The sequence below is a fragment of the Melanostigma gelatinosum genome (genome assembly GCF_949748355.1).
Source record: "Melanostigma gelatinosum genome assembly, chromosome: 12".
Lineage (NCBI taxonomy): Eukaryota > Metazoa > Chordata > Actinopteri > Perciformes > Zoarcidae > Melanostigma > Melanostigma gelatinosum.
In genome coordinates, this window is record NC_136645.1 from 4,675,502 (window position 1) to 4,695,524 (window position 20,023).

The 20,023-nt window shown below is 42.3% G+C and overlaps 1 protein-coding gene across 1 annotated transcript; it reads left to right on the forward strand.

The window, feature by feature from the left end:
• Positions 1-9,627: 9,627 nt before the first annotated feature.
• On the forward strand, positions 9,628-17,349 carry LOC306785416 (high-affinity choline transporter 1-like). The gene is made up of 8 exons (XM_079279783.1): positions 9,628-9,847; positions 10,554-10,667; positions 11,983-12,138; positions 13,179-13,327; positions 14,737-14,880; positions 15,754-15,907; positions 16,243-16,460; positions 16,570-17,349. The coding sequence occupies exons 1-8, from the start codon at positions 9,664-9,666 to the stop codon at positions 17,119-17,121; spliced, it is 1,671 nt and encodes a 556-aa protein (XP_079135909.1). The 5' UTR covers positions 9,628-9,663; the 3' UTR covers positions 17,122-17,349.
• Positions 17,350-20,023: the final 2,674 nt, after the last annotated feature.

Here is a 20,023-nt window from a genome sequence, read left to right on the forward strand (position 1 = left end):
AATATGCGGTTTGTTCAAGAACTATAAGAGCACTTTATTTTGTATTCTTCCTTCTAGGAGACACTTCCCTCTGGCTTCTGTGAAGGTATGGTGCCCAGTGTGGTGCTTGTGATTTACCTTCTGTCTCTCCAGGCAAAACGGTTTGGGCTACACCAACTTCATGAGTCGTCTGGGAGTGTTAGTGGCTCCGCTCATCCTGCTGCTGGAGGACGTGTGGACAGCTCTTCCTCAGGTCATCCTCTGCTCTGTGGCCATCACTTCTGGCCTGGTGGCTCTGCTGCTTCCAGAGACGCTGAATGTGAGGCTGCCGGAGACAATCGACGACGTTGAAAAGCCAAGGTTGGTCGATGAATACTTAATTTATCGTATCGTTCTTTTAGATATGACTTGTATCGCTTGATCCTGCATATATCGAAGGTATTTTAGCATGTCTGGCGTGCTGTAGTGTCATCCTGATCTCACCACTTAACCCTCTTCACATGAAAATACACCACCAAGGCCGGGAACCTTGGAAGGGAGAGGAGACGAGATGATGTGCATATATACTCTGTTTTGTCTGTTCATTGTTGTCAGACCTCCGAACCATCCGTGAGGAAAGAGCTCTATCCATTCAGCTGAATTATTATTGGCGTCTGGCCACTAAATGTGTTTTTATATTGAAGAGTTTTCTCATCTCGATTATTTCTCACAGGTTAAAAAGATGATTTTCCACCACAAATACATGAAAGCCACAATGTGTAAAATTAGAAAATGTTTTTGGCGACATCTGCTGGTAAGTTTTCATTCAAATTTGGCTCCTGATTTTCAAACTGAAAATCAAAGCACATCCTGCCATAGTCAACTTGGCATTACCGACAGAATAAGCGGGTTCCCCTTTGGCTGATATGTACACGTCTGCATATGAAAGGTTGTCTGTTTAATACGAGTCACAGATGTGTCATTGTTAATGGTCACAGTTTGAGGTGTTGTGTTTGACGGCATCATATTATAAGTTGTACATAGATGAGTCCGCTGTTTGATGCTTAAGTTAAGATGCTTTGTAAACATCAAGATGCATTCAGATATTGAAGATAATGTATTTATAAGCTACTGTAGAGGAGAAGTTGTTTTAGTTTAGATATGTTTCGCTCACTATTTTCTTTGTTTCCTGATTTAAGTCTTCTTCTAGCTGACTGACTTGTTTATACTGACACACTTAGAGGGTGTTCCCCCATGAGATCCTAAGAAACCCTCATTATAGAATAGCATTACATTATTCAACTTTTATCTATTTAGAAGTTTATCACAAGTTGCTGCAAATATTGGTTTGCCAATGGGATTTTTGTAATATTGCAGAAAACTAAGTTCTCTTTGGCTTGTGTTCACCACAGACCTTATTTTAACTAAAAACCCATTAAAAAGCCCATTGACTTTGAGACCATGGGAACCGGAACCGCAAAAATGTTAACTCATTTCCAGATTTTGGGACTCCAGCCAGCGGCCAGTGGGACAAACCTAATGTTCATATTCTGTGGGCCGCATACCCCCGAAGTAAACCTGAACGTTATAGAAAACGTTTTTTGGTGTATGCACAAAGCGAGCAATTGTCATTCGACTGAACAGACTCCATCTTGGGGACGGTATCAAGTTGTTATTATACATCAATGGCTCATACCAATGTTGCTTGCTGCCAAAGCTTTCCACCGTCCCAACCAACCGTTTCCTTATGTGCTAAGCTTTTGTTAAATTCAACGATTTAACGTTCATGTTTGTGTTGATGAAGAGCAGAGCCTTCCCTGTTCTGGTTGTAAATGGTCAGTTCCTGGATGTAAAAGGCTTCACGGCACTTAGAAACAAGCTAAGTGAGAGTTAGCCTGAGGCTAAAAAGCTTTCACAGTGGCAGATCCAAAGTGGGCTAAACCCAGCTTTAGCCTGCGGCTTGCTGGCACTGCTCTGGAGGATTAGCTTCGAGTTTGCTGGGTTATCCAGTGGAATTCAACTACAGGCGGTTCTAAAAGCTAATCTGACAAGCCAGATGGTTCGTTACACAGAACCAGCTGAGAAGCCGTCATTGAAAACTGTTTGGAGAAGGCCGGATCATTTCAAATCATACTCGGCCGACGATTGGGCGAATCTGTCCGTCAAACTTTTGCCAGTCCTGAGAAAACATCTTCTCCGAAGAGAAAAGCCTTCAGTGTTGTTCTTTGCTCTTCTTTGAGTGAAGAAACATTCTCTGATACAACATCTTAAACCTGAACATATGCAGACAAGGCCATCCGAACTCATCCAAACCCAAATAATAAATGTTGTCATTTCAAAAGGTATTTTCGTGTCTGGCTTGCTGTAGTGTCATCTTGATCTCACCACTTAACCCTCTTCCACTGAAGACAAGGCCAAGGCTGGGACCTTGGCCTTGGATGTCTCGGCGGACAGAGGAGGAGGACGTCTGCGAAGGGGGAGACAAGATAATGTGTGTGTATACTTCATTAAACTATTCCCTGTTGTTAGACGAACCATCTGTGGGGAAAGAGCTCTATCCATTCAGCTGAATTATTCTAAGTGTCTGTTCAATAAATACGTTTACGACATTTTGAGAGTTTACGACATTTTGAGAGTTTTCTCATCGCGGTTATTTCTCACAGGGAGGTTAAAAAAAAGATGATTTTCCACCACAGTAAACCGTGGAATTTGCATTACATTTTTGCTGCTTAATCTGTTGGAGTAATTACGCGTGACTCTAGATTGTAGACACTAGTCATGTGTTACAATAGACACACACACACACACACATCTTAGGACAGCCCTGAGCAAAGAATATGCAGTGTGAAAAGCATGTACAGCAAGTATCTCTGACAGAACATTGGTTTTGGTATCTGCTACAAAAATCCAGTATGTGTGGTCCCAAAACAGCCTGATGGTTGTGCTTTTTGAAACCGGTATGTCCTCCTCAAAGCCTTGTCTCCACGGTCTCAGCCACAGTATCCACAGTGGGCGTCATGTTCTCTCTCCGACTCTGGTTTTGGCAGCAGGGCAGCGCCTGCAGCACCTCTTTGAGCCCTTTGGTCATGAATATGTAGAGGAAGGGGTCCACCAGAGGGCTGAGGAAGAGCAGCAGGTGAGACACCAGCCCCAGGTATGTGACTGTTTCCTTAAAGGACAGAGCCTCCAGGAGGATGCTGAGGATGAAGGGGACGTAGAGGAAGGTGTAGTTGGCCCAGATCGCAACGATCCCCAACACCGACCTCCTCCTCTCTGGAGTTTTAGGGTTGGATCGAGAGCAGATCAGGGCCCTCCAGGAATCCACAGCAAAGAAGAGGAGGAAGGGAAAGGGAGCGAGCAGAGACACGGCGAACCAGAGGTTGTAGTGCAACACGGCGAGGGCCAAGATGGCGAACGGAGCAGCCCACGTCATCAAGGTGACCGCAGGGGAATACCTGATGCTGCTGCAGCAGCCGAGACACTGCGGGTAGGCCACCACGAGATGGCGCTCCTGAGCTATGACCAGCATGAGGGTGATGTTGGTGACCACACCAAAATAGAAGATGAAGTCGGTGGGGTTTGAGGGCCCAGTTTTCATGTCCTGGTCCACACTGGGACGGCTTACGAAGCTGATAATGTCAGAGACCAGGAGGAATACGACATGCATGGGGATTTTGTTCTCACCTGGAACAAAGAAACAGAAATGATCCATACCGATACTTCTCATTTCTTATATGCATCTTTCTTCATGCACCTGAAACCCTGTGCCACTTGTGTCAGGGGGAATTAATAACTGCGCTTTGTGCCACTTATTTCTAAAGGCCTTATTTGTACGTTGCTGTGAAAAATCTAAATTTACTGTTGCTGATTATTATTGCTCGGATTGTTCGTACTACTGTACCCCTGATACTGTTATGACAGGCCTATTAGTGGTACTGACACTGCAACTAAAACTCATACTGATACACGGATACTGCTATGACTTGACACCAGTATTGATACCCACCCAGCCTTTTTTTCTTACTCTGTCACGTTAACTTCTTAATGACTGTTGAAGCTAAACCTTTTAAGGGTGAATTAAAGCTAAATCTAGAAGAAGCAGCTAGCCAAGCCCAACTGGAGTTGCAGTTTTGCACTTCCTCTTGTGTGTAGGAGGTGGTGGCATAGTTTGTGAATTGCTAAAGGAGTGGTGTAGACATACATTGGACATACAGTGGAGCAGAGTAAGTATACAAACCTTTGGACAGATTCTTGAGGGTATAAATAGCCAGTCCGATAGCGGGCAGGCCGATGCTTATCGTCAACCAGTTAATCACTTGAGCGGCTGGTATGGTAGCGTTGCCAGTGACGTTGCCAGTGACGTTGATGCGGACGGGGACAGTTGCTGCCACTGTATTGCTGTCAGCCATACGAGACCACAGTGCAGCTATTTATGTGTTCAGCTGTTCAGATTAGCGTTGACATGCTGAGTGTTGCTCAGCTGATGTTGAGGATGCAGACTCAGTCTAGTTTCAGTCAAAACAAAGACCAAAATCAGTCCTTTGTAAGAACAAGATAAATACTGAACAGTTGTTTGTGACATAATGGTGAAATCTTTATCAAAGGTCATTTTTTTTTTGTATTTTTGTTTTGCACAAAAGACAGCAGAGTCCAGTTAATACAACAATGTACATGGTCAGGTACAAATGTATAAAATAAAAAAGCAGCTAAATACACCTCTGACTGAGCTTCAAGGAGAAAACACTGTAACATGCAGAGTGTACAAATGCTATCAGGGAAGTGAATTATTCTCAAGTTTTTTTTTGAGTTTTAATATTTTTTTGCTCGATGAAAATTGAAGCTTCTGGTTGCAGTATGACTTTAAAGCAGCAGTAATCAGTTATCGGCCAGTAGGGGGCAGATGCATGTGAAAACAAGCTGACAGAAGTACCTCCCTGACATTTTACAAAGTTATTACTGTGAACATGTTAGCAAACAGCTGTTTATTTGTTGGAATGCTGTTAAGCATTCCAACTATTGTTATCCTGTTTCTTTATTGTTGGAATGCTGTTAAGCATTCCAACTATTGTTATCCTGTTTCTTTATTCCACTATTTCTTCCGTCCCCCATTTCGTCGCAACGCTTCTTCTTCTTCATTTTTTAAGCTACAGAAACCGTTCAACTATCAAAATGTTCAGCTCCTTCAGCTCATGTCTGCTATGACTTTTTCTATTTCTAACCTTTAAACTTTTTGAATTATTAAGCTTTTAGCAACTTTTTTTGAATGGGATCTCTATGGAGAATATTTACAAATCCTCTTAAACTTCTTCAACTTTCAAATCCTTCAACGTCCTCATACTTTCAGCTACAGACACCATTTCAACTTTCAAATGTTGAGAAAACCCTCAACTATTGCCAACATGATTCAGCTTTTTGATATCTTTTAAACTTTTTGAACTGCAGCAATTTAACTTTTATGATTTTTCAGCCCTTTTCTGACTTTATAATGGGTGTGTATTGCGCAGGTTAGAGTGCGTGATGTCACCGCTAGAGTGAAGAGCAGCTTGAGATTCTTGTGAAAAAAACATTTGTATTTTGCCACTGTGTCCACAATCTTCACTCTTCATGCATAATTTCTGGATGTAGAAGTAGCTAATATTGTCCTTGTCGTAGAAAAATTACTGTGGAATCCCACAGATTTCCACATTTGACACAGAAGCCGTTAATTGAGAGGAAAACCAACTTTCTGCTCCATAGAGACCAATGTTAAATTTTGCTTCAAAAACATCTTCCACAGAACACGGTACCCCATTTCTAGATCGCCAGTTAAGTCACATTTTTTACACTACAGACACAATTTTTACAGGATCTGTTCTTCAACTCATTCTTCCCCTCAATTTTTAATATCGGAGCAATAGGAGCTACGGTTATGGGAGTTTTGATGATTTGTTTGAGAGGTGTTAATTTACATGTTTGAAAAATAAAAATGTAGCATTAATAGTTCAGGTTTTGTGGTGTCTCCTGTTCAAGAGCCCCATTCTTTTTAGTTTCCAAAGCACGATAATAATTTTGAATCATTATCTTACCTGCAACAGATGATGTCATCTTTCATCCATGAATGTCCCCTCAGTCTTTCTTGTTTTTAAAGACTTAACTGCTGAAAAACCTTGAAATGATTTCAAATAAGTGTTGAATATTGTTGAGTGAGAGACAACTTGTCTGTCAATGTATTGGTCGTGGTTTTTGTGCGTTTGCTTCAGGTGTTGGAAGCTATTTATTGCAGAGCTGAGCGTCCTTATCTCTAAAGAGCTCAGCTGGCTGCTTTGAATGAGGCCTGGATGTGCTGAATATTGTCCATTGGTTTCAATGGGTCACCCTGTGTGTTCATGGTCATGCATGGGGAGAATATTTGCATGAAAAACTGGTGTCAATATATTGCAACAACCTTTATCTTAAATGTATTCTTGTATATTTGTGTGGCTCAACCGGACAAAAGGGGCACTCCGGCAATTTTACATGACGATCAATTTAAGGAGCGCCACTGTGTTGTCTGATGATGTCATCTGGGTTATCTCACATAATACACCCGAATGCATGTTTACACACACAGACAGACATATTGCTGCAAGTTCTTTTAAGAAGCTCGTTAAATGTCTGCTGCACTACGGCCCTGGAGTCACTGTACGCGGTTCTTTTCATCACATGCCTGTAAAAAGATGTAATGAAGTGCTTAAAAAAAGCACTTTAAGACGCGAAGAGAAGTGGTAATGCGCCCGCAAAGGCAGTGACGAAGTCTGCAACACGTGGATGTAAATTATTCAGAACATAATGATGTATTTATATGTTTAAAATCAGCTTTTTCAAATGTTGTATGAAGAAGGAAATGTATTTGATGCGTTTGTTAGACCTCAAGGACACACACAGTGTGTTTTGGTGAGAGACGCTGAATGTAAATACAACCTTTTTGATTTTACAAGAAAACTCCACAGAGCACTTTTAGGTTTCATTTGAACCACACCTGGAATGTTTCCCAAATGACTCCAGAAAGAAAAGTAGGGAGACATTTGTAATCTAAAGTACTTTGTAATCTGAAGAATGTGATACTGAGGCGTCGCACTTGTTACTCGCACAAGTAGTGAAGGCGTTGGCGACAGTGTTTGACGAGTGAATCACTGAACGTCGTTTCCTGTGCTGGCACAGCTACAGAATAATAAAGAGTCGGCCCCACAGGCTGGATTTATCACCGGAGAGTAATAAATTCACAGCTATTTGTCATGTTGAGTGTCGCTCAGTCACGTGAGCATTTCAGTGCCACTGGCACGCGAGGAACACGCGAGGAGCGTCCTCATAAACGGAAGGCAAGCAGGCAGTAGCAGGCTATATGCAGTGTCTGCAAATATATGACAAGCAATGAATCATTCTGACCAACAGTCAGGACCACATACAAGTAGTTCCAATTATGAGATTAAAGCCAGGATGAAAACAATATGTCAAAATCAATGCAAAAGAAAATCTTCAAAGAAGGTTTCATGAAAAAAATGATTTCACTGCAAGACTTGGTTTAATGCAGCTGTGAACAATACAACAAGTGCATGATTTGACTTTCTGATAACTTCTATTGAATGAAAGTCGAACATAAGTCTAATGTGCCGGTGGAATCCTGGTGTAGTGACTGTGAATAATAAATATAAATCAACTCAAACTGTCAACGTGCTCTGACCGGCCTCATGCTGCGGTAGATCAATTGTGGCACTCGGGTCCTCTGACATGTAGAAACGCCTCAAAGCTTCGTCCTTCATGCTTCGTCCTTCCCTCGCCGAGCTGTAGGGGAACGTTGAAGGTGCAATATCCGAGATGGGAGCATCTCGATTGCCTCTCAACGTGTCGGCAGCGAGTCAGCTGCTTTTGTCTTCAGCAACGTTCTCTGTCAGGACGGCATTATCAGCACAGTGCAGAGCGCGAGCTAGCCAGTGGGGCACAACACACACAGAGGGAGAGCTTCACTCTCTACTCAGGTGGACATTTCTCCACTATATCGTTACAAAGATAATAAGTGTTTGCATGCTATATTAATGCATTTTAAATACAGCTCTTTTGAAACATGTTGAGCTCCCCCCTCGGCTCTTTTTTCAGTCTCTGTGTCCTTGAGCTTAAGTTCGTTTTTTATCTAGTTTCTGTAGTTCCCTCCAAGTCACATCCCCTTTGTTGCGCAACAGCAGGGGGAACGCACGGCCACACCGGAGAGGCTCCCGGTACTCGCACAAAAAGCCCGTCAAACGGAGGCGGGTCATTGTTGATTCTGGGGGGGTCGGGGGTCGGTCACATCAGTTTCTCCATACTATGACAGACATAGAAGCCCTCACACGTTGCAATGCAAACCATGTTTTTGAGTTGGGGGACAGACGATACAGTCTGGGTTTTCTGAGAGGTATAGAAATGTATCAACACATACGAGAGCATTAAACTGACCCTTCGTGGTTTTCACTTGACAGTGGTGAAAGCTGTTATGTAGTTAAACAGCAGACATGTTATAGGCAAAGATGATCATTTATTAACGGCCAAAATGAATCAATGGGAGACACAAGGACATATTCTTACTTTTCTCCATTTTTCTTTCACGCCACTCGTGTATTTCAAATTTTTCGTGGACCTTAAGGCCACAATAAATATAACAGCTTCAAGTTCAATTGTAGATTTTCAAGTTATGCTCAGGGGTTGAAATACAGGCCTATTTTTTTTACATTGTCTATTATTCTAAAGTTCTTAATGTGCTTTGTTCTTGATAATTTGGAACAAGGTAGGAACTATCAACAAGGGAAACAACAAAGACAATATTTTATCATCTAAAACAGATATAAAATGATTACCTCATTTAAATTGAGAAATATTTCATTGACATGAGTTGATGTAAATCATCATTCGGGATGTGGAGCTACTTACCTTGACGTCATCAGTGTTGACGTTGATGTTCATTCATCTTTGGTTATTTGATGCAGATATGAAGCTTTGTATACTTGTGTGTTTTCTATTGCATTCACGGTTAACGGGTTTCTGGCAGGGTTATGATTTAAGTTTTTTTTTTTTTGCTTATTTCTTTTAACTGGTCTGGTTTTAAGATCTGATCTGGCAACGCTCACAACCAACACGAGCATCAACTGACAGGCCAGACAATAAGCTTTCCAAAAACATGTCTTTTGTATTTGTGGCATAAATAGATTTGGAATGTACGAATACAAATAACAAAGGAGAGAATCAGCGTAACTATTTGAAAACGGTGAATAAAATGTGAGGAAGTCACATTGAAAGTGAAGAGGGTGTGACTGAGTATCAGCATGGTGGATGCCGCGGGCATTGTTACCGTCTAACTCGCAACAAAAAATAAAAAGCACTGGCCCAGATAACGGTTGACAACATATGCAAAGGGCATACCCGCAAACACAAACAGAGGCTGTTGAGAGACGCGTCGGACCCTGATACCCACAAAAAACAAACACAGAGTATGCGCTTTATATGTATTACACAGTTAGATGAATTCTATGCGCGCGTGCTGCATGTGGTTCACCTTGACGGTCGTCTGCTGCGGATGTGTAGTTCCAGCCGTCTCCACAAGGCCGCGGAGCATTACCTCTGTGAGTCTGCTCGTGTGCCGGCAGTGAGGGATGTGTTGTATCATTCAGGCTGCGAGGCAGACGCGCGGTCCTCCAGATGGTATCCTGAAGCCCGATCATGGCCCTCAACATCCCCGGCGTGGCCGTTATGGTGTTCTTCTACCTGCTGGTCCTCGGCATCGGAATCTGGGCTTCATTCAAGTCCAAAAGGGAAGCCAAGAAGGGCCACGGGGATACCACCGAGATGGCTCTGCTGGGAAACCGGGGCATCAACCTGGTTGTCGGCATCTTCACCATGACAGGCGAGTAACTGCGGCACATGAACGGGAAGTCATCTTGCTCTTTATGCGTGTTCCGAAAAGATGATCTGACTCTGGTCTTATTTCAACAGTTTGGCGCATAATTGGTTATTATGTAATCGATCTGTAACGTCCTGAAATGTCGTATTATATAAAAAACAAATCTTTAGAAAATACGCACACGCAATCATTACATGTATTACGAATCCTTTGGCTGTAATAACTGATGGTGAGACAATAACTGTTTAAAAGAAACGGGAAGTTAATGTGGTTTCAAATGAATGGAGTCCATGTAAAATACAGGAGGAAATGAATCAGTATGACGTTTTGCTTCATATGCATGTCTGATGATGACGCTCAGCCCAAATCACTTGTCTCAGCTCACTTTCAGGACATGGCTGTTTTAAAGTAATTGGTCATTAAATTTAAAACAAATTGCTGTTTAAATTGAATCCCTTATTAAAGTTGCAGTAGACCGGCTGGTTCCTACACCTTAAGTCCTGAAAGGTGATATTTTATATCTCGCACGAGACAGGAATATCACCTTACGTCCAGTAAGGGGGGGCTTAGTAGGTTCTCGTGTTACAGGCATGATGATTGAGTTTGACAGGAGCAGCAGCGAACCTTCCTGCCTCTGTCCTCTGTCCTCTGTCCTCTGTCCTCTGTCCTCTGTCCTCCGCCCGTATGTGAAAGTGTTTTGTGTGAACAGCTACGTGGGTTGGAGGTGGATTCATCGTGGGCACAGCAGAGGCAGTGTACAACCCCTCCATGGGACTGATCTGGGCCGTGATGCCTATCGCAGCGACGATGTGCTTCGTGATCGGTGAGGTTTCACTTGTTAACGGTGTCGGGTAGCGCCGAGGTCGTAGAGTGGCAACTGGTATGCCACTGTTCTTCAGCGGTATCCACTGATCCCCGGAGTGGTATGCCACTGTGTTCTGTGGAACATACCGATCCCTGGAGTGATGTGACGCTCATTTTCCAACTGTTTCCTGAAGAGGCCAACTGATGCTGAGATATACAGCCGACGCGAAAGTGCCATCACGTGCAGTTCCTCAAATGGCCACTTGAGGCTTGATCCAAAAGCGAGTCAATCCCCATAGACCTCTGTGTTAAAATGCTCAACTTTACAGCAGAGATAAACATGTTTATAACCCAGGTACAGAATTTGGGTTTGGTCATGACAACTGTTGGGGGGGGGGGGGGGGGGGGGTTATACAACTCATCTGTTTAAATTATATTCAGGCTTAAAGTTGGGCATATTTAAGATCATGGACCCAAAACAGGCCCTGAATATTCTTCACACCGTTGACTTCACTCACTCAGTAGAGTCTGAAGGAGACTTCTGCAGAAATGTTGCACTATTTGCTAAAAATAATGACTATAACTGAGAAAAAAGATACAATTTTATGGCACAATGCGACAAAAGTATGATATCTTCCCTCATATGTGTGCATGAAACTTTACACCTGAAAGACGCTTGCTTGTTATACGACAACGACATAATGTGGAACATAAGCATTACCTGCACTTGTAAATTAGGAAGAATTGTGCGTCTCTATGCAGAGCAGTCTCTCAAGTTTGCTACAAGGGCAAACAGCGAATAAATAAAAGCGATATGTGGGACCACAGGTTGATTCCTAAATCAAAAAGGCTTATCTTCTTTCCTGTAGCCGATTCAGGACATCTCAGACTGGGCTAGTCCGGCTCAGCTCTACGGCGTCAGACTTGGCTAGACTTTTCTTTAACTTAAAGTACAGCTGACTTCATCACGCATAATCTCCTGAAATGCATCACAAAGTACAGTGTACAGTAAGAACACGTTCGATCAATGGAAACACAGCTTCCCTTATGTAAGGAGATTAGCAGAGAAAAAACAGCATTCCTCTTCCACATGAAAGTCACATGAGAAGAGAGAGATTTATCCTCTTTAAACCCTGATGAGTGAAACTACACCAGGGGACATTTAATGTGAATAGCAGGAATATTTAAACAAGAAAAGTGAATAAAAACTCATTCATTTTTCTAATTCAAAAGCTTAACGTTGACCATAATGCTTATCATACATTCAAATGACAAATAACTGTCTGACACGTTCAGCCAATCAATCTAACGCTTCCTTTGTTTTCATCCTTGAGGTGGCCTGTTCTTCGCCGAGCCGATGAGAAACAATAAATATGTGACCATGATGGATCCTTTCCAGATCAAATATGGAAAAGTACCGACGGCCGCTCTGTGTCTGGCTTCGCTCATATCAGAGATTATGTGGGTAACGGGAACACTCATAGGATTAGGTAAGACTGCCTCCGTGTGTGGGTGTGATGCATTTGATACTCGTGAGTTGACCCTGGCAGCGGAGCAGCTGTTGATCGCAGCTCTTCGCTGAGGTGTTGAGTGAAACACAAGCCTTTATCTAATTGTACGGCTGGTCTGAAATAACTCTTATCAAAGGAGACCAGAACTCGCACCGGTAACCACGGGAGTGGTTCTGAGATATTGTTGTAATGCAATCAAATATTAAAGAATAATGATTTCTTCTCGTGTCACTTTTCTGACACATTTAAGGCACATTTGACAAAAACAAATGTTCTTGTTATGTGTTTATGCTAATAACTTGCGATTGAATATTTAAAACCAACGTCACATCATTCATTGTTATTTAGGGTTCATTTATCTCTTGTTTTTCCGCTGCCCTCTGTTCTATTGTACTTTGGTGTTTTTCCTATTGTTATGACGACGGTTGTAACAGGCCTACATACGGTCGTAAATAAAACCATCAGCAAAAAAGCAAGTAAACGGGTAAACAAGTTTCTGTTTCAAGAAACAAAGTGGTGCATTCACTGTCAATTGATGAAGAAACGACAGCATTTAAAAGACTTGGAGGGTGTGCATGTGTGATTTAGTAATGCAACTACTAAAAAGGGACACAAGTTCAATGCAAAGCTGCCCTTGGAAAACTATTTAACTTCTGATTAGATAGACAAATTCTGTCTTGCCCATCATACAAAACCCTGGAGAGTACAAGAATAATACCATGTTTACACTCAACCTCATACAGTATGGTAATGTCCCTCAAGTGTTTGTTTTAACTTCCTGCCACCTAAATTGACTTGGATAGATTATAAAGTGATAGTTTAGTTTACTTCTTGTGTAAAATCATTTTAGGTGACAAGTCAAGGTTCGCGAAACATTGAGAGCGTTGGTGTTTTAGTGGAACATCGCTGTGATGGTCAACATTAGGGTTTCACATCCTCACAAGTAACTTAAATGTGTAGATAAGTGCATGTACACAGTGGTTGTAAAACACTTAGTCGTGTGTGTGTGTGTATTACAGGTGTAACTATGAGTGTGATCCTGAATTTGTCCTACACTGTGAGCATCTGGATTTCGGCTGCTGTGGCCATCACCTACACCCTGATGGGAGGTCTCTACTCTGTGGCCTACACAGACGTCATACAGCTCATTCTCATATTCATCAGCTTGGTGAGTTATCGCTATTCCTGCTTCCGAATGTATACCCTGGCTGTCCCATAGATCATGGATTTTTTGTTGTTTTTAAACCTAGAGCTATACCAGGGAGGTTGTGGAAAAAGAATGAAGCAGTTATTCTGGCTCTGTTTAGAGTTAAGAAATAGCCTCTAAAGCTCAGAAAAACCGGCCCCGAGTGTATGACAGGAGGAGGGTCGTCACACAAGTAGTTTTGTTGCCCAAACCTAACCAAGAAGTGTTGTTGCCTAAACCTAACCAAGAAGTGTTGTTGCCTAAACCTAACCAAGAAGTTTTGTTGCCTAAACCTAACCAAGAAGTTTTGTTGCCTAAACCTAACCAATACGTTTTGTTGCCTAAACCTAACCAAGAAGTGTTGTTGCCTAAACCTAACCAAGAAGTGTTGTTGCCTAAACCTAACCAAGAAGTTTTGTTGCCTAAACCTAACCAAGAAGTTTTGTTGCCTAAACCTAACCAAGAAGTTTTGTTGCCTAAACCTAACCAATACGTTTTGTTGCCTAAACCTAACCAAGAAGTGTTGTTGCCTAAACCTAACCAAGAAGTGTTGTTGCCTAAACCTAACCAAGAAGTGTTGTTGCCTAAACCTAACCAAGAAGTGTTGTTGCCTAAACCTAACCAAGAAGTTTTGTTGCCTAAACCTAACCAAGAAGTTTTGTTGCCCAAACCTAACCAAGAAGTGTTGTTGCCCAAACCTAACCAAGAAGTGTTGTTGCCTAAACCTAACCAAGAAGTGTTGTTGCCTAAACCTAACCAAGAAGTGTTGTTGCCTAAACCTAACCAAGAAGTGTTGTTGCCTAAACCTAACCAAGAAGTTTTGTTGCCTAAACCTAACCAAGAAGTTTTGTTGCCTAAACCTAACCAAGAAGTTTTGTTGCCTAAACCTAACCAAGAAGTTTTGTTGCCTAAACCTAACCAAGACGTTTTGTTGCCTAAACCTAACCAAGAAGTTTTGTTGCCTAAACCTAACCAATACGTTTTATTGCCTAAACCTAACCAAGACGTTTTGTTGCCTAAACCTAACCAAGAAGTTTTGTTGCCTAAACCTAACCAAGAAGTTTTGTTGCCTAAACCTAACCAATACGTTTTGTTGCCTAAACCTAACCAATACGTTTTGTTGCCTAAACCTAACCAAGAAGTTTTGTTTCCTAAACCTAACCAAGAAGTGTTGTTGCCTAAACCTAACCAATATGTTTTATTGCCTAAACCTAACCAAGAAGTGTTGTTGCCTAAACCTAACCAAGAAGTGTTGTTGCCTAAACCTAACCAAGAAGTGTTATTGCCTAAACCTAACCAAGAAGTGTTGTTGCCTAAACCTAACCAAGAAGTTTTATTGCCGAAACCTGCTCAGTCCAAAAAGTTACGTCTTCTCTTTTATTTTTTCTTAGTGGCTGTGCGTTCCCTTCGCTATGATGGGCCCCGCTGTGGTGGACATCGCTGAGACAGCCTACAACTCCACCTTCCAGTCTCCGTGGGTCGGTACTCTGGGGACAGACCGAGCCTGGAGGTGGATCGATAACTTTCTACTTCTGGTGAGACTAAAAGGGTTCTCAAGAAAGATTGGATGTGTGTCAAAGGCGATGCTTATTTAAGGTGAAGTTTGTTCCAGGATGCCGACATGTCCTCTGGTTCACTGTTTTATTAAATCATGGGCAGCATATCAAGTTTCAGACTGGATTGGATCCAAATATGCTTTTCAAAGACTATATCTCCCTTCTTTCAAAAGACTGTTATCTGTCTTATGCAATGCACTGCAGGTATTACACAAACATTCTCCTTCGGTTTCATTTTGCGAATAGAACCTGCAGAGATGTGAATTCCTCCACTGGAAGCAGTTTGGACTTTGACAGCTAGCTTAAATTTTCAAAAACCAACTTGCAGCTGAGATTAGCAGATAATCATGACGCCGTGCAAAGAGGTCTTGCTAAATCTGTTAATAAGCTTGGGTGAAGGAGACTGAAGGACTTTACCTCCCAGCAGTCCTGAGAGCTCTTCAAGAGGTGGAGGTTTTTTAAGGTAGGGATGATTAAGCAGCTCCAGCTCTGGATTGTGCCCCTCGTGTTGTATTACATTTAGGTCACAGAGTTGATCATTTGTTCTGCCAAAAGATTTATTTTTTTTAAACTGAAACCTTGCGTTTCATGTTTTTTTTGGGGGGGGGGGGGGGGGGGGACTTCCTGAATCCTCAAACAATATTTTGTCCATAGTTTCCCCGTTGCGACTAAGTCCAAACACGGATGGTGGCCAGAAGGGACATATCTCTTGCTTAATTTGTGTGAAATAAGAAAAATATAGAGAAATTATTCTGAATTTTAAAAAAATAACAGAAATTAGATAACGACTATGTAACGCTGTGATCCATGACTTACTTACCTCGTCTTTCGTTTGTCCTCCATCTCTTCAAGGGTTTGGGGAACTTGGGTCTTCAGAACTTCCACCAGAGGACGCTGTCAGCCGCCTCCTCGTCGACAGCCAAGATCACCTGCTTCGCTGCTGCGTTCATCGTTCCCACATTCGGCATCCCTCCCATACTCCTCGGTGCAGTGGCTGCATCAACAAGTACGGTTCAGGAGCAGAGAATAAAACAAAACATTTGAATCGTATTTGACACTTCACATTGGCTCTAATGTTGGGATTTTGTTTTACAAGCTAAGAAAGCAATATTTAAGTCAAGTCTGATGTTGCTGAACTAAATTAAATTCCAATAAACCTTGGACAAATCAAATCTTTAGCCTAATCTAAATCAAAACAATAGAAAATATCTAGTGTCTCAGTTGCACTTCCTTATTCAGCTTATAAGATGTGAAATAAAAAAAACATTGAAGAGAATTCAACTTAAAATGGATTGCGTTTGTGTCCGTTTGTCTTTCTCTTTCAACTCGCCTGTTCCTCAGACTGGAACTTGACTTCTTATGGTTCTCCGTCTCCATACGAGAAGGGGGAGGCGGGACTCATCCTGCCCATCGTGCTGCAGCACCTCACCCCAACCTACATCTCCATCATCGGTATTGGAGCGGTGGCCGCCGCTGTAATGTCGTCCACTGACTCCGCCTTGCTGTCTGCGGCCTCCATCTTCACCGCCAACATCTACAGGAACATCCTGAGGCCACAGGTGAGGAAGAGACATCAGACATCCTTGTACTCTTTCACATTAAAGGAAGTGCTGAATGACCTACTTTTTTCACAAAAATGGGCCGTTTGTTTGTTTGTTTTTCCTCCAGGCATCGGAGAGAGAGATCCAGTGGGTGATCCGGATCTCGGTGGTGGTTGTGGGCCTAGCCGGTACGTCCCTCACCTTCATGGACAACAGCGTCCTGATGATCTGGATGCTTCGATCCGACCTCACCTACACCCTCATGCTGCCGCAGCTCGTCTGCGTCCTCTTCTTCAGCGTCTCCAACGCTTACGGGGCCGTCCTGGGCTGCTTGGTGGGCATGCTGCTGCGGGTGTTGTGCGGGGAGCCGCTGATTGGGCTACCACCTATTCTCAAATTCCCAGGATGCACTCTGGTAAATGGCGTCTACATCCAGCACTCCCCGATCAGGACCATTTGCATGCTCTCTGCCATGGCGGCCATTCTGTTGTTCTCCTACCTGGCGTCTCTGCTCTTCAACAGAGGCCTGATACCTGAGCGATGGGATGTTTTTAATGTGAAGGCTCAGTACTCTAAACAATCACAAGCTGACGCCGTATCCGAAACTAAGGACGAGAAATTGAAAGAACCAAACGAGAACAATGACGCCTGTGAGCTTATGTTAGAATCAACATGTTAAGTAAGAAACCTCATTTAAATACATTTTTTTTACATTATACATCAGTACGGACTGGTTTATTAACAAATGTTTGCAATGTGTAATGACATCATTTTAACAGTACAATATATTTCGATTTTTTTGGATACTTTTATATACAACATAAATGGGGAAAAAACATCACACCTTTGCTCTTTGTGACAAGAGCTCAGCTTTATTTTTCATTGATGGATTAATGGACAATACACCTCTGGGCACAAACATGCAACCCCCCCCCCCCCCCCCCACCACCACCACCACCACTACACCACCGCCACTACACCACCGCCACCACTACACCACCGCCATTACCTGACTAGGAACAAAATGTTCATCGTTGTTTCACTGCTTTTTGAGCAACATCTTGCAGATTAGCCATAAGCGCTGCTGTTGATGGAACTTTAATTTCTTGTTCATGCAGATGAAGGACTGTTTAAGCCCCTCTCAAAGCTCCCACACATTACACACAATGCTATCGGTGCACACAATTTAATAGGAAACTCACTATTAAAAGACATGGACGAAGATCAGCAAAAAACAAACAAACATGAATTGCATTTGACTACATTTGAGTTAGCTTTATGACCTTCCAAAGACAAATATTAATAAAACTAACTTAACGCAGAGGCTCACTGACCCCTTCGGGCCCCCGGGCTTGAGCGCGCTAGGTTCATGAGATAATCCCTCTTTAAAAGGTGATTTTATATTTGAACCAACAAAATTCTTATTTTGGTCTAAGTCCTGATTTTACAGCAGGCATTAGCATTACAAAAAACAATAGCTTTCCACAGAAAAGTACAGTTGATATTGAAAGCAAGGCGTGACCCGGGGTTAATACTGCTGACATACCGCACCACTACTGAGTGAATACTGAGAGAAACCAGCAGGGCTGCTTGGACAACCCAATAAGGCCGAGCGATTTAATTATGGTTTACTCGGGGCTGAGCAAAGCAGATTACATGGAAGCAAAGCGGCCTCGCTGACCTGAGGTTTTCAATACAATCAGTTCATTTGAAACGTTTAAAATAATCCATATTTACTTTACAAATGCACTTTATGGTTTTATCGTGTTGAAATATCATTTCAGGTCTGTTGTCAGGCTGTGACAACAGACACCTAGAATGTGACATGACTTATTACACCACAACTGATGTTTTAAACACGATACGGCAGAGGGATCACTTCAAATAATCAACCAAATAACTTCACTATTAAAGGGAAGTGCTTGTATTAGTTAACAAGCAAGAAGCAAGAGCCGAACAGTGATTGACAGTGGACTTCAGCACTGACTGCTGGCATAGTTCAGCACTTCATGGGTTAATATTGAAGTAATTACGACACTGATGCATATATGTTTTAAAAAATATCAAAACCTGTGTGGACATATAATACGTTTTGGAATTAAAGCCTTTAAATGTTGAAGTCCACGCGACTTTATCTGAATCCGCGTGTGTCCTATAAGCTCGTGATGACGCAACAGAGATACCCCCCCCCCCCTGCTTAATAACTCCACATGGGAGTGTGCGGCATGTCGGGGCTGTGGCAGATGTCCGTACAGCCCCACGTGGCAATCTAAGTGAGGTACCAATATATCAGCGTGGTGTTATCTGAGGTGACATCTCGCTCCGGACTTGTCTTTGTGCCAACAGGTCGAGTGGAACAATGGTCCGAAGGACGCGGTAACACAGACGCAGATGAAGGTCTTCTGTAATTAGACCGCACGAGTGCTGCTGGTGCGTGGGCTCCGCTGTGTGGATGAGGTTTGGGTTCAGAGTGAGAAATGTACGAATGAAAGGACAGCGTGTCAGATTACAACTGCATTAATATATTGATTTGCTTGTATTTGTGTTGCGTGGACAGCTATAGTCTTTCATAATGGTGTAGTTATTATTTCAGAAGATGATTAAACTGTAAACAATAAGCCCTATAAATGTTTTTTTGTAAATGTTTTTGAAATGCGTCATCAGCTAGGGATGTAAATAATTACCGGAGCACTTTCCAATTAAAACTTTGCCCATGAAAATGTCTATATGTTAAAACAGAACAAGTGACGATAAGAATTGTACAAATTCTGACGACATTTTCTTTTCAAACAGGTGTAACGTCTGTCAAAGCTTTTATCATCTTGTATAATCTGCTCTTATGTTTAAGATGAATCAAGACAAGTGTGTGGAATTGTACTTGAGCCATAAAAATGGGTTGTAAAAGGGGACGAAACTATTTAAATAAGTTTGAGTGAAACTATTTGGCTATCAGTAAAAAAAAACATGACAAAGTTGACTTTTGTTTTTATTCTGTACTAAATTTACACCTTGAAGTAATTAGCTTGATGTCACTTTCTTACACTCGCAATGCGACGTGGTGCAGGACTGAGTGGCGTGATGACGCAGTGGAACAGTCAGAGGATGCTGTAGTGACACCTGCTGGTCATTTGGTGGTACAACAGTGCACCAAACCTGGTTTAAGAGTAGACATTAGTTAGTGGACACATTAGTAATATCAGTTTATACTCCTGGATCTTTAACATCACAATCAAGTCATTACAAGGAAGTCACAAAGTTAAATACACAGCTGAACGCAGAATAACATTACAGTGTACATGACTCACTTTGACGCGTTTACACTGCAAATTCTGTAGCCCAGCCATGTTAAGAAATCCAGAGAATCATCATAAAAACTTTGACGTGCCTTTGTTGTGGTTCCCTACCTGGAGCTTGCAGGGGTCGAGGGTCTTGCTGAGGGAACTTCACTGAGTCAGCGGCTCTGTTTAGTGGATAAAACACTCGGCTGATGTTCACCGTTCAGCTCTGCTCCATCCTCAAACGGGACTGTACATGTTCAATGAGGCAGCAACTAATGAGCGCTTTCACAGCTCATCTACTGC

What these genes read in the sequence shown, in the direction of transcription:
- LOC306785416 (XM_079279783.1), top strand. Translation starts at nt 9,664, where the DNA reads ATGGCCCTCAACATCCCCGGCGTGGCCGTTATGGTGTTCTTCTACCTG. An exon ending in TCGATAACTTTCTACTTCTG is followed by an intron (nt 14,881 to 15,753) that starts GTGAGACTAAAA and finishes CATCTCTTCAAG; the next exon opens with GGTTTGGGGAACTTGGGTCT. An exon ending in GGAACATCCTGAGGCCACAG is followed by an intron (nt 16,461 to 16,569) that starts GTGAGGAAGAGA and finishes TTTTTCCTCCAG; the next exon opens with GCATCGGAGAGAGAGATCCA.